This window comes from Artemia sp. Qi Xiang Cuo, chromosome 8 (genome assembly GCF_049724085.1).
Source record: "Artemia sp. Qi Xiang Cuo chromosome 8, ASM4972408v1, whole genome shotgun sequence".
In the NCBI taxonomy this organism is placed as follows: Eukaryota; Metazoa; Arthropoda; class Branchiopoda; order Anostraca; family Artemiidae; genus Artemia; species Artemia sp. Qi Xiang Cuo.
This window is the reverse complement of record NC_142801.1, coordinates 3,351,882-3,366,669: the sequence shown is the minus strand read 5'-3', so window position 1 is coordinate 3,366,669 and position 14,788 is coordinate 3,351,882. Positions and strand designations below refer to the sequence as shown.

General features: G+C 37.2%; 1 protein-coding gene across 1 annotated transcript in view; it reads right to left on the bottom strand.

The window, feature by feature from the left end:
* Positions 1-1,714: 1,714 nt before the first annotated feature.
* The window catches only part of LOC148949074 (uncharacterized), a 121,554-nt gene continuing 108,480 nt past the window's right edge, over positions 1,715-14,788 (bottom strand). Inside the window, exon 11 of the mRNA XM_089092814.1 lies at positions 1,715-1,956. Within this exon, the coding sequence (XP_088948940.1) occupies positions 1,860-1,956 (97 nt within the window). The 3' untranslated portion in view covers positions 1,715-1,859. The remainder of the gene's footprint in view (positions 1,957-14,788) is intronic.

Here is a 14,788-nt window from a genome sequence, read left to right as displayed (position 1 = left end):
AAGATATTGGAGATATACCCTTTCGGTAACTTGGATGCAAATAATGTGTTTTAATTTAGCTTAAAATCCCCTCAGCGTTCCCTAAAGTTTTATCTCAAGCCTTTTTAGGGGGTCTAAAAAGGACAAAGGGGTCTTAGATTTCATGACCCCTACAACCAAAAGCTGCATAGCTACATTTATAATCAAAATTGATTCCATACATTCCCTATTTTTGGGAAATTGTGTTATTTTCCATTAAGTCAGTTCAACCAATCACATTTCATTTTCACTCTTCTTGCTACTTAAAAAAATACAGAATGCGGTGGCTTAAATGTTTGAAAGCTGTAAGATATGGAATAAGTTCTAAATTTGTTCTACTTAACTTTTTTCATGAGACAATATAGATGGATAAGCAGCGATAGTTTAATCAGCCAAAAATGGGAACATAGAGAAAAAAAAACAAAAAAAAACTAAAACAAAACAGGTCAGTTAATTGATTCTAGTCACATGGATGAGTCACATGAAGATGGGAACGAACGACAACATTTTCACCAAAACAGGATCATGTTTAAATTTACGTATATATTTTTCTAAATTAGCCTACGTTCTGCATGCTGATTTACCTTTAACTATTTCATAATAAGAATAAGTTATTGTCACACGTAAACCTATACCTTTAATGAAAATACAAATTTTTATAAATCAAAATTTTAGCTTAATTTGAGTATTTGTTTCGGTTTTACTTCGTGTTGTGGTGAGCTATCAGCAGTACCAGTATTAAGTCCATCGTAAGGCGAAAGTGATACCATTTTATTAAGTTTCCAATATTGCTCAGATGGCCTTGAAATCCAGGGAGCCAAAAAATAAAACTGCATTAGACCGTAAAGGTTACGTAATTCCACGAAAAATAACGAAATATAAAGAAATGGGGACTTTTAATGAATAAACAGATTTTAATAAATTAAACTTAATCTAGATGTAAACTTGTTTTGAGTTTTAGACAAAAACCTGACTTGTAGAAGCCACATATCACGGTCAATAGTTCTCAACTACAAAGGGAACAGGGGCAAAAAAAAAAAAAAAATCTCTTCGACCCTTGTTGTCTCAGCGACTCCCTTTTCAATTTAAGAGTCAATTTGCTCTTGAATCAATGCAAGAGTAATTAGTCCATTTATTGAAGCGCAAATGGTTAATACATCGACATCAATATATATTTATAAGAAAACCTTTGATATGGTTGGTGGCACATCAAACATTTAACTCCGAGACAACACCTGCACCAAAGGCACAGTACCAGTGGAAGACCAAGAGAGGCACATACTATGAAAAGAAAATGAAAAATCTGATCTTTTTATTTTCTTTTGTTTTAAACCACTTCTCCTCTCATCGGTGCCAACATCTTTAAATTCCAAAACTAATAATTATAGTTGCATACCAGACGTAAAAACGACAAATCTAAGATCTTTACGGTTTCGATTACTCCTTAAACTTGATCAGCTAAAACTAAACAGATTCAATTGTGGGAAATTATAAAACCAATTACGGTTGTCTAATTTCTGTGTGTGTGGGAGGGGGTTCATTTTGCCTTTTTTGACTTGGAAATACAGAAAAAAGATGTTTTCAATAAAAAAATAATTTTTTTGAAATGTGGGGGGCGGGCAAATGCCCCCATTCTCCCCCGATTGATAACCCTGTTCCAGTTCCTATTCCAATTCATGAGGAATGACCATTTGCATAAAAGTATTTATTATGTTTGAACTGCATGGCAATAATGTTGAACAAAATTAGTAAAAAGACATGTCGCTTGAAATAAATGATCATTTGTATACTCATTTGTAAAGCTAGAATGACCCAAAAAGTGAGGACAAGTCAATAAAGGTTCACTTAAACATGGGCACTTTAGCTTGCCATTCTTCGAAAGTCAAATTTTCAACGGTTCTGAATGGCATAATAGCATTTTTGCCAGGCTCCTTCATCCTGCAATTAATGGGTTAACTAGAACTAATTAGGAAATTAAAAAGACAGCAAGAAAATCAAACGACAGCAACTGCGGTTGTTTGGGCGGTGCTAGGCACTCCTCTCCGAATAATTCTTCCCCTCCAGATTCCCTCCAGATAATTGTGGATCTTCATTAGAAAAGAAATTGAAAATTCTACTTACCTGTTTAAGTAACAACAAAAGATTGTGCCATGGCAGATTGGTATTTTCTGCTATTTTATGGCGTAAAACGACAATTTTGGCTCAAAGAGTGCTATAAAGCCACCAAGTGAAAATTCTGAGATAAGTAATTGATTTGGAATTATCAAAAACAATCATTTGAACTTTCCAGTTTCAGAGACGGTAATACCGCGCGGTGGAGCACTGAATCACAAAGACGCACAAAATAACTATCACCAGTGAAAAGAAAAACTTAAAAAATGTGCGCCAGCCAGATTATTAAAAAGAAGAAACACCTTAAAACAAAAGCTTATGGTTTCTACATAACGATAATTCTTCAGGGAATAAAGACTGAGAAGGGAGGGGGGGGGGGTATGTGATCTATCTTAAACACATGTAGTGTTTGTTATTTTACTCAGTATTTACTTTCCATTAGAGAAACTCCCTTCGGTAATTCCTACAGAAAAGAAAGAACATTATAAGCAAAATTATCTTTGACCATGGACGGGGGTAAATAACCTGAGCTCATTAAAATATTTGAATAGAGCACGGACTCCTACATGATAAAAATAACATGAACGAAAAAGATACACATTTACTGTGTTTTTGTCTGCTTGCTCAATAATCTCATACAGTCATACACGCAAGAGGTTAGGGTGGGAGGGGAGTTCCCATACGTAGATTTATAGTAAGTTGCTGTAATTTTTAGATGTTTATGATGGTAGCTGGCGTTTACGCCCCCCCCCCCCCCCCCCAGAAAATTCCCTCACTGATGGAGAATTCCCCCACACGCAAAGTTAAGGTCCCAAAGAGAAAGAACAAAATAAGTACCTCAAAATCAATCAGATGTCATAACGGGTAACAACGGGTAACGGGATATATCAAAATGTTGATCAGATCTCTTAAGGGGTAACAAAGGGCCAGATATCAAAAACAGTTTTAGGACATGGGCTGGTTAGTCTCTAATCACTTTCGATTTATAAAAGATAGGCAAGGACTCTCAAAATATACCCATATGTTTCCCATTAACAAGTACTATCAGTGAGCAATGGGAACATTGGGGGGGGGGGTCTTGTCATCCCAAAAGGCATATTTACTGGACCTTTCAATTATGATGAGCCAAACGGCTATTTCAAAATTTTATTCGGATGTCTTTGGAGGAAAAGGGACAGGGGAAGGGGGCTTGTTTCCCTCCATTCTGTTTGGTCATTTAAAAAAGGCACTTAAACTTTTGATTCTTGTTTGAACAAGCCCTCTCCCGATCTTCAAGGACCCTTGGATTGATATTTTTCGGGGGGAGGGTTACAAAAAACTTAAAAAACGCATCAAAATGCGTTTTTACGCATTTTTATTACGTTTTTGCAAGTCGGTCAAACATTTCAACCCCTCATTGAGGCTTCAGGCAAATACAAAATTAATTCTGAGGAAGAGGCGGGGGGGACTGGGATAAAGCAATTGGTATTTAATCCCTATTGATGTCTGGGAATATTTACGGTCTAAGTTGTTTTTATGAAAGTTAGGAGTAACAATAAACCCCAAAATGAGCCGAATTTATTCCATATAGGAGGGAAGAGGAAGGGACCGCCCTTCCTCATCCCCACTTCCGCCTTATAGTCATAGAAACTTTGGAGGATGCTCGTTCGATCAGAAATTGAGAGTTCTGGTCCTTTTTTTTATAACTTGAAAGTGATTGGAGACCAACCAGCCCCTGTCCTAAAACTGTTTTTGATATATGGCCCTCTTGTTACCCCTTAGAAGATCTGATCGACATTTTGATATATCTATTTTGTACTTTCTCTTTGGGACCTCAAATTTGCGTGTGGGAGAATTTTTCATGGTAGGAAATTATCGGGGAGAATTTCCGCTGGGGTATTTTTCACGAATAATCCGCAGGGGAAGGGGGCCCGCAGAGGGGTATTTTCGGGGGCATAATCACCAAGACCTGTTTATGATCCCCCTCCCTCTAAAGGGATGGAAATGTTCGTACTTACGTCAAAAAAAGTACATTTTTTGTATTACGCCTGAAGGTATAAAGATATGAAAATATTTATAGAAGTAGGACTTCAACTGAACTAGAATTATCAAAACGTGACCCCGGATTTCTTCCTGTGTGCTCCTCATAAACGCTTTTGTTTTTAGTTTACTCCAAGAGTAAACTAAAAATTATCCATAAAGATTAATAGAACCAATTCATTAGCTTCAGAAAATGACTAATAATAAAGTTGGACACGGCTGGATGCTTATTAAACTAAATGACAAAAAACAAGCTTTTTTTCAATAAAAATAAAGAGCAGTATTAAAACTCACCATGAACAGAAATTATCCTGTAAATGATGCAAGATGTCATCCTCAATCCATTCTCTTTACTCAAAAGTTTAACTAATACTTAACTAAAAACACATTAGAGTGAAAAAAGACAGTTGGCTATTGTAGGTGTTTTACTCACCGATTGCCTTTCAAAACTCTTTAACTAAAGTTTTATCGCTTAATGTAATTAATTAAAAAACTTTTTCTACAAAATAAATTTTTTAAAAAAGTAAAGAACTCCATTAAAACAAAAATTAACAAAAAAAGAATCAAATAGTCTACCAAGCAAACAACTACCACAAATCAGCATCAATAAATAAGTGAAACCCAAAACGAGCAGAAGTTAACATGAGTAGGGTTCAAAACCCCTATGCTTTCTAAAAGCCAGAATATAACTTGTACTTTACTGAAATAAATTCAAATGAATGTGCATTGTCAGTTTAATATAATCTCTGTTCTGTGTGTTTAATCTCTGTTCGTTTCATATTGACATAGTTTTTTTTTTAAGGGAAAAATAAAATAACAGTGTGAATCTTTCTGGTTCTTCATTAAGAATTTATAGTTTGGCATGCTATTTGCATGCTGGAGAAACTTTTTCAGCAATTTTAACAACATAAACCCTTTTGAAAATCATAACACAAATAATAGTGTTTAGTTTCATAGCCAGGATACACTTACACTCTTTTGATTTAGTAAAATATTAAGAGCGGAAGTAGCAATAGAAGTAGCTTCTAAAGTTTGAGCCTAATACCCTCAGTCGTTCATAGTATATTGCTGAGATGTCTTATTGGCAACCAGTACACAAACAGTTCGTTTTGATTTAATTTTAAAGCAACATTTAGTTTTTAAGCATAATGGACAAATTATAAAACTGTAAAGTTTAATCTACCCAACAACCCAAGAGATATAGTTACTAGACTATTCAGCTATTCTGAGTAAAATGGCTGTCTTAAAATTTTGATTGGAAGTGTCTGGAAAATTATGAGCTAAAGAGGAGGGCTAATTGCCCTCCAATCACTTTTGACTCTTAATAAGGGACTATAACTTTAATTTTCAATCAAATTAGCTCCTTTAAAATATCAATGATATTACTAACTGTGATAGAGCATCGCTGCCTATGTCCTTATATGCCCTTTTAATACCTACATGCATATAGTTTTTTCGCTTAATTGAAACTCCCCCAAAACCTTCCCTAAAATTTTTAGTTTAATGCCATTAGTGTCGTTAGTTACAGTGACCGTAAGCAGCAAAGCCATGTCATATGATACTTGGACTATTTTGAAAAAGACTGTCTCAAAATATCTATGAAATACATCTCGGAAAAAACGACGTATTTGTGTGTGTGTGTGTGGGGGGGGGTAGCTGTGCTCTGATCACTATGACTCTTAAAAAGGGCACTAAAAATTTTAATTACCAATCCAATGAGTCCCATCCAAAGCATATACGACCACCCTTTCTACAAGAACTTTATATGTCCCCAAGGCATAGCTTACAACCCTTTCCCTGAGAGATGTGTGGGGGGGGGTTGTCCTCCTCACAGACATAATTTCTAAAGCCTTCAACTACGATGAACAAAATTTTTATCTCCAAATTTTCATTGGAAGTTAAGGGAAATGATGAACACAGAGGGGGGGGCTGGTTACTCTCAAATTACCTTGACTCTTAAAATGGGCACTAATAACCTCCAATTTCAAATCAAATAAGGTCCATTTGAAATTTATAAGACCACCCATCAGAGGCAACGCTGTAGCGTTGCCTATAGTAAAGGCCATACGGCTCCAATGTTTTATTATTTATTATTATTTCTTATTTTTTTTCCCAGAGGCACTTCATATGGAAGGGGTTGTCGTAGAAACTTCAAAGGGGGATCATTCGATTGGAAATCGAGAATTCTAGTGCCCTTTTAATAGTTGAAAATGATAGGCGGGCAACTAGCCCCCCCCCCCACGCCAACCATTCCCCCAAACAAATCCAATCCAAATTTTGATATACCCATTTTGTTCAGAGTAGTTGATTTCTAGATAGAAAATATATTTTTGAGGAGGGCACTCCCCCACAACCCTCAGGGGAGGGGTTTTAAGTTATGCCCTGGGGGCATTCAAGGTTTTTTTAGAAGGCGTTGTCGTAGAAACTTCAAAACAGGCTCATTCGATTGGAAATTAAAGAGCTAGTGCCCTTCTTAATAGTCGAAATTGATTGGAGTGTAACTAGCCCCCCTCAACCCCACCCCCGTCATTTCCCCAAACACATCCAATCAAAATTTTCAGATAGCCATTTTGTTCAGCATAGTTGATTTCCAGATAGAAAATACATTTTTGAGGAGGGCACTCCCCCACAACCCTCAGGGGAAGGGTTTTAATTTATGTCCTGGGGGCATATAAAGTTTTTATAGAAGGCGTTGTCCCAGAAACTTCAATACATGCTCATTCGATTGGAAATTAAAGTGCTTGCGCCCTTTTTAATAGTCGAAATTTATTGGAGTGTAACTAGCCCCTCCCCCCCCCCCCACACCCATCATTTCCCCAAACACATCCAATCAAAATTTTAAGATAGCCATTTTGTTCAGCATAGTTGATTTCCAGATAGAAATTATATTTTTGAGGAGGACACTCCCCCACAACCCTCAGGGCAAGGGTTTTAAGTTATGCCCTGGGGGCATACAAGGTTATTATAGGAGGCATTGTTGTAGAAACTTCAAAACAGGCTAAATCGATTGGAGATTAAAGGGCTAGTGCCGTTTTTAATAGTCAAAAGTGATTGGAGTGCAACTAGCCCCCCCCACGGCCATCATTTCCCCAAACACATCCACTCAAAATATTGAGATAGCGATTTTGTTCAGCTTAGTTGATTTCCAGATAAACATATGTTTTGGAGGAGGATACTCCCCCAGAACCTTCAGGGCAAGGGTTTTAAGATATGCCCTGGGGGCATATCAGGTTTTTAAAGAAGGTGTTGTCTTAGAAACTTCAAAAAAAGCTCGTTCGATTGGAAATTCAAAGGGCTAGTGCCCTTTTCAGTAATCGAAAGTGATTGGAGGGCAACTAGCCCCCCCCCCCACGCCCATCAGTACCCCACACATATCCACTCAAAATTTCGAGATATACCTTTTGTTCATCGTAGTTGATTTTCATATAGAAAATATATTTTTGCGAAGGAACCTCCCCAGCAACCCTCAAGGCACGGGTTTTAAGTTATGCTCTGGGGGCACATAAGGTTTTTATAGAAGGCGTTCTAATAAAAAATTAAAAAAAGGCTCATTTGATTGGAAATTAAACGGGCTAGTGCCCTTTTTAATTGTCAAAAGTGTTTGGTGGGATACTCGCGCCCCCCCCCCCCCCCACGCCCATCCTTCCCCCAAACACATCCAATCAAAATGTTGAGATATCCATTTTTGTTCAGCGTAGTTGATTTCCTGCTTGAAATTATATTTTTGAGGAGGACACTCCCCCACAACCCTCAGGGCAAGGGTTTTAAGTTATGCCCTGTGGGCATAAAAGGTTTTTATAGAGGGCGTTGTCGTAGAAACTTCAAAACAGGCTCATTCGATTGGAAATTAAAGGGCTAGTGCCCTATTTAATAATCGAAAGTGATTGGAGGGCAACTAGCCCACCCCCCACGCCCATCATTTACACAAACACATCCAATCAAAATTTTGAGATAAGCATTTTGTTCAGCGTAGTTGATTTACAGATAGAAAATATGTTTTTGAGGAGGACAATCCCGCACAACCCTCAGGGCAAGGGTTTTTAGTTATGCCCTGGGGGTATATAAGGTTTTTATAGAAGGCGGTGACGTAAAAACTTCAAAAAAGGCTCATTCGATTGTAAATTCCGAGGGATAGTGTCCTTTGTAATAGTCGAAAGTGATTTGAGGGCAACTAACCCCCCTCTCACAACCGCCTTTTCCCCAAACACATCCAATCAAAATTTTAAGACAGCCATTTTTTTAAACGTAGTTTTAAGTTCTGGAAATTAGGTCTTTGAGGATTACAACTCCCCCAAAGCCCTCAGGGCAAGGGTTGTAATTTAAGGATTCTCCGAATCCTTCATATTATTTCTTATGGAAGGGACGCTCGTATAAACTTTAGAGAGGGCTCATTTGATTGAAAATTGAAAGTTCTTGATCACTTTTTAAGAGTCAAAAGAGATTGAAGGGCAACTAGCCCCTCTCCCTCCTCCACGCCCTAAATGCATCAGATAAAAATTTTGAGATATACATTTTGTTAAAATAGTTCAAAGTTCTGATAACAAAAACTCCGGTGTCGACAAAGCCCACCAGGGCCCAGGGGTAGGCGTTGTAAGTTATTTCCTGGGGCATAACTTATTAATGGGGGTTTATAACTTATGGGAAGGGGTTTTGTATGGGAAGAACACATAGGAAATCTATTATAATTATCCAATTACAAGGTAAAAATACATACTCTGTGATAGATGCAAAATTGCTTTGGCACACAAATTCCTATTAAGGTCAATTCCAAACAGTCGTGATCCCTTTGTGTCAGCAAGTGAAATGGTCTAAACCCCCTTATTGAACTTGTTTTTTCAATCCATTCTTTGCTGTCAATCGCTGTCCACAAGTTATGCCAGCTGTCTATTGTTCATATATAAGGTTTTTATCAAAGAGGTAATCGTGTAGACTTTGAAAAAAGCCTCATTTGATTTAAATTGAAAGTTCTAGATCTGTTTTTTAAAGTCAAGAATAATCGGACAGTAAGCACCCCCTCCCCATGCCATAAAAACTTGAAAATTTTTGCAGTATAAACGAACAAAAATTAATTAAAAAAAACTTTCCGTAGTTATAACGTAGTCCGTAAAATAACGTAGTTATTTTATTTGATTCGAACTTGATTTGCATATTGAATTTAAGTTTAACTCGTTTTAAGAATTATTTATTCATTTACATTACTATATATTGTATGTTTGTTAGCATTTCTCGTTTATTTAATTTCTGTTTGATTTAAGTTTCATTTATACTTTAATAACAAACTATTTGTTTTCGTTTTAAGCTTGATTTTCATATTCAATCTAAGCATTACTCGCTTTAAGATCTATTCATTCATATATATTAATACTTGTTGTATGGTTTTTGCTATGATCGTTTATTTAATTTCTGTTCGTTTTGGGTTTCATTTATTCATTAATAGTCATTTCTGCTCGTTTTGAGTTTGAATTTTAACAGGTATTTGTATCTCCTGAGCTTAAGTTTAAAATGGTCTTTACTTTTCTTTGAAAAACTTATTTTTCGGAAAGTTTTTTTTAATTAATTCCATAAGAACCTTATATGCCCACATGACATAACTTAGAACCCTATCCCAAGGGCGCTGGGGGGTTGTTTCACCTCTAGAGATAATATTATATGCTCTTTGAACTATTTTTAACAAAAATTCAATATCATAATTTCAATCAGATGCGTTTGGTGAAAAGTGGGGTTCTCGGGAAGGGAGGGGGCTAAATGCCCACCATCAATTTTTGACGCTTAAAAAGGAACTAGATTTGCCAATTTCCAACCAAATAAGTCTCTTCTAAAGTTAAACAACCATCCCCTCCATGAAAACCTTACATGCCCCGGGACATAGCTTACAACCCTTGTCCTGAGAGCTGTGTGGGCTGGAATATCTTCCTGAAAGACATAATTCCCGGACTCTTCAACTACAATGAACAAAATTTATATCTCCAAATTTTGATTGGATGGCTTTGGGGAAATGATGAATCCCGGGGGGGGGGTGGTGGTTGCTATCAAATCACTTTGAATCATAAAAAGGGTTCTATAACTTTCAATTTCAAATCAAATGAGCCCCATCTGAAGTTTATGCGACCACCCATTCCATAAAAACCTTATATGACCCCAGGCCATGACTTACAGCTCTATCCCCAGTGCACTGGGGGATTGTTTTAGAGGCATTGTTTTAGTTCTTTGGACGATTTCGAGCAAAATCACTATCTCACAATTTTAATCAGATTCGTTTGGTGAAGAGAGGTTGTCGGAAGGGAGGGAGGGCTAGCTGCCCTCAATCACTTTTAACTCTTAAAAGGGAACTAGAAATTCTAATTTTTAACCAAATGAGCCTCCTCTAAAGTTAATACAATAATCCCTTCCATAAAAACCTTGAAACCCCCCTGGGAATAACTTACAACCCTTACCCCTAGGCTCAGGGGTTTGTTTCAACCCCAAAAGCCTTGTTATATGATAACCGCACTGTTTTGAATAAAATGGCTATCTCAAAATTTCTTTTAGATGCATTTCAGGACAATACGACGTGTGCTAGGCGGGGGGCTGCCCTCCGATCACTTTACTCTTAAAAAGAGCACTAGAGCATTTCCTTACAAATTCAACGATCCCTCATCAAAGTTCATACAATCCCCTTTTCTATAAAAACTTTATATACCCCAGACCATAACTTAAAACCCTTGCCCTGAGGGCGGGGGGGGGGGGGATTTTTTATTCTCAACGACAAAATTTCTGGACCTTGCAAATACGTTGAACAAAATGGCTATTTCAAAACTTTGATTGGAAGTGTTTGGGGAAATGGTGGGCGTGGGAGGGGGGTTACTTACTCTCCAATCATTTTCGACTATTGAAAAGGTTACTAGCCCTTTCAAATTCCAATCGAATGAGCCCTTTTTGAAGTTTCTACGACAACACTTTTTATAAAAACCTAATATAAAAATAAGGGCATAACTTACAACCCTAATCCTGAGGGCTTGGGGATGTCATCTTCAAAGATATAATTTCCAGACCTCTCAACTACGTTAAACAAAATAGCTATATCAAAATATTGATCGGAAGTGTTTGAAGAAATGATGGGCGTGGGGAGGGGGAGGGGGCATTCACCCTATGATCACCTTCGACTATTAATAAGGGCACTAGTCCTCTCAATTTCCAATCAAATGAGCCCTTTTTGAAGTTTCTACGACAACACTTTCTATAAAAACCTTATATGCCCCCAGGGCATAAATTACAACCATTGCCCTTGAGGACTGTGGAGGGGGGGGGGGGGTGTCATCTCAAAGACATAATTTCCGGACCTTTCAACTACGTTTAACAAAATGGCTATCTCAAAATTTTGATTGGATGTGTTTGGGGAAATGGTGGGTGTGGGAGGGGTGTTACTTGCTCTCCAATCACTTTCGACTATTGAAAAGGGCACTAGCCAATTCAATTTCTAATCGAATGATCCCTTTTTGAAGTTTCTACGACAACGCTTTCTATAAAAACCTTATATGCCCCAAGGGCATAACTTACAACCCTTGTCCTGAGGGCTGTGGGGGGGGGGGGAGATTTCATCCTCAAAGACATAATTTCCTTATATTTCAACTACGTTGAACAAAATGGGTATATCAAAATTTTGATCAGAAGTGTTTGGGGAAATGATGGCCGTGGGGAGGGTGGCATTTGCCCTCCGATCACTTTCGACTATTAAAAGGCCCTCTCAACTAGCCCTCTTAATTTCCAACTAGCCCCCTTAATAATTTCCAATTAATTTCCTTTGTGATTCAGGGGTTTGTGAATTAAATTTTTTTTTAACTTTTAACGTAAAGAGCGTGGTATTGACTAAGGGGAGAACCCCCTCATATACGTAATAACATATACTTAATAAACAAAACAATAAAAAAAAACAAGCGATACGGCTCAATAGTAATCGAAACTTTTAAAAGCGGAATTTTGATGTCAATAAATGTATCAAAAGAATGGGCTTATAAAGCTGATTCTAAATATATAAATTTTAATAAGTTTAGTATTACTCATCAAAGGCTACGAGCCTGAGAAAATTTACCTGATTTTTTTAGGAGGGGGGAAACATCCCCTACAAGTGAAAGAATTTTAATGAAAATCACACCGTAAGATTCAGCGTATCAGAAAACCCTTTTAAGTAAGATTCAAGCTCATATCTGCAAAAATCTGCAACTTTGTATTTTTTGCCAGAAGAAAAATATACGAATATAGAGGTTCGTTACGTAAGTTAATTTGTAAATTACGTCAGAACCAAATTTAGAGACAGCCATTTAGCAAAAGAAAAGTAAAATTTTTATGCAAATTTTGTTTACTTATTCAATGACGGTGAGCCAAAATAAAAGCTGCAACTAAAAAACGATCAAAAATTAAATAAAAAAAAACAAGTTTTTTAAACTGAAAGTAAGGAGCGACATTAAAACTTAAAACGAACAGAAATTATTCCGTATATGAAATGGGCTGCCCCCTCCTCAACGCCTCGCTCTTTACGCTAAAGTTTGACTCTGTTTTACAACTTTATTTTTTAAAACAATAAAAAACTTTAGCGTAAAGAGCGAGGCGTTGCCCTCGCTCTTTACGCTTTCATATACGGAATAATTTCTGTTCGTTTTAAGTTTTAATGTCGCTCCTTACTTTCAGTTTTAAAAAATTGTTTTTTTTTATTTAATTCCAAACAAAGAATTGACAGACTTTGAATATCCTCTTTTCATTGATGGAAAGGACCTCTCGCAAAATGTTGAAGAATTTATCCTCCACCCCCAAAAAAATTCTTTCGAGAGTCTGGGTGTCCTCCCCTCAAAAAATAATAATTTTTTGTGGACTGTGTAGGCCTATTAGTTTGCAGCACAATGTGGCTGTAATACATCTAAAACGGCAAGGATATTCAAACATCTTTCAGATAGTTCTAAGCCAATTTTTCGCTTACTAGCATTTTGGCCCGGTTTGGGACCAAAATTTATGTTTTGCAACAAAAAATGCCGGATATCAGTACTTTGCTGCAGGATAATCTGAAACTAGCAGGGTATAAATATACCTTACCAATGATTCCATACCGATTTGCAATCTCGAAATTCTCACTTGATAGTGTTTAAGCCATCTTCAAGCCAAAAATTTCGATTTTCGGCATAAAATGTCGGAAAATAGCACTGTGTCATTTAACACGGAGACTGGTACTTTTAACTTATATTTAAGCGGATCTACGAACACTACGAACACTACTTGGATATAACTGCAAATGACACGAAACTACAAACAAATAAATAAACACCCACCCGTTAGTAAATTTCTCAAAGAAATTTTGTGTTTACGAAAGTTTGTGTTTTCGCACATAAGAATTTGAAACTTTCGCAATAAAGTTTTTGGACATGCTGAAATTATGTCAATCTCGCATCCATTTTAGGGGGGGGGGGGGCTCCCTTTTCTTAAATTGCGAAAATCTTCTCAGGCATGTAAATTTAAGTTGACGTGTTTTATATAATTGGAATCACTGTAAAAAATGAAATGGTTTTCATATACTTATTGAAATTACGATTTCGTTTTAAGAGCTTCGGCTACAAGACACATGTCGGTACAGTTTATTACCACGAACCCTTTGATAAGATCAAAAGGCTATCTAGAATTAGTTAAGATATTAAAAATACTGTCTTCCCAAGGGTGGTTTCTTAATTTTACTCATAGGCACAAGCGTCAGAGGTAGGAGGCTTGGGAACTGGAGCCTCCCCAAACATGTCAACGAGGGACTGATTCCCACACACAAAAGACTTTATGATCCACAAATATATATTTGTAACAAATAGGGGTTGTTGCAGAACCTCTGGGTTCTTAGCTAAATCAGACTGCAAAACTAAAACTGCAATAGAGGCCTTAATCTTCACTTGCATAGAGATAAGGGCAGTATTTAAGACTAATTCAGGCCCATACAGATGAGTCCCTGGGGGGAGGGGGGAATAGCAGGAGAGGAGAGGAATAGCATAAACTACATTTTATTTGATAATTTAGGTAAGAAACACTCCATATCTTATAGACTCATAGACTCATTTATTTATAAACAACTATCGTAGCCGTGGCCGAAGCCCCGACTAAATGGCGCTGTTTAGTACATTACATAAAACTGGTCACTGGCGGTTTAAATAACTGACAAAAAAAGGCACGAAAGAATTGCTGTGACGGGTTGTTCGACACTTTGGCGGCACTAGTTGATTTTTATGGCGGGTGTTGGCGGTGATAGGTGCAGGTGGGGGAAGCAACGAACGGTGTTTCTGGGACGAAAGAAGGGACTGCCCAAAATTGCACATTAACTGTAAGCGCCTATCACGCAACGTTGGCAGTCGTAAGGCCTCACACGTTGCATATCTTCCAGATGCATCAACAGGAAATTTACTTTCGTATAAACTTCAAAGTTGATACGAAGACTGATAGAGAAACAGAAAGAGGTCTACATTTAAGGGCTATGGAAAGGTCTCCACCAGAACTAACGAAAAATAAGAGATGCCCTGATACTACTCACCTCAATCCCTCGCCCTTTGCACTAAAGTTTAACACGTTTTTAACTTGGAAATATTTCAGAGCATAATAAATATAGCCCGTGGCGTTAGTTTAGGAGCAGGAAGGAATT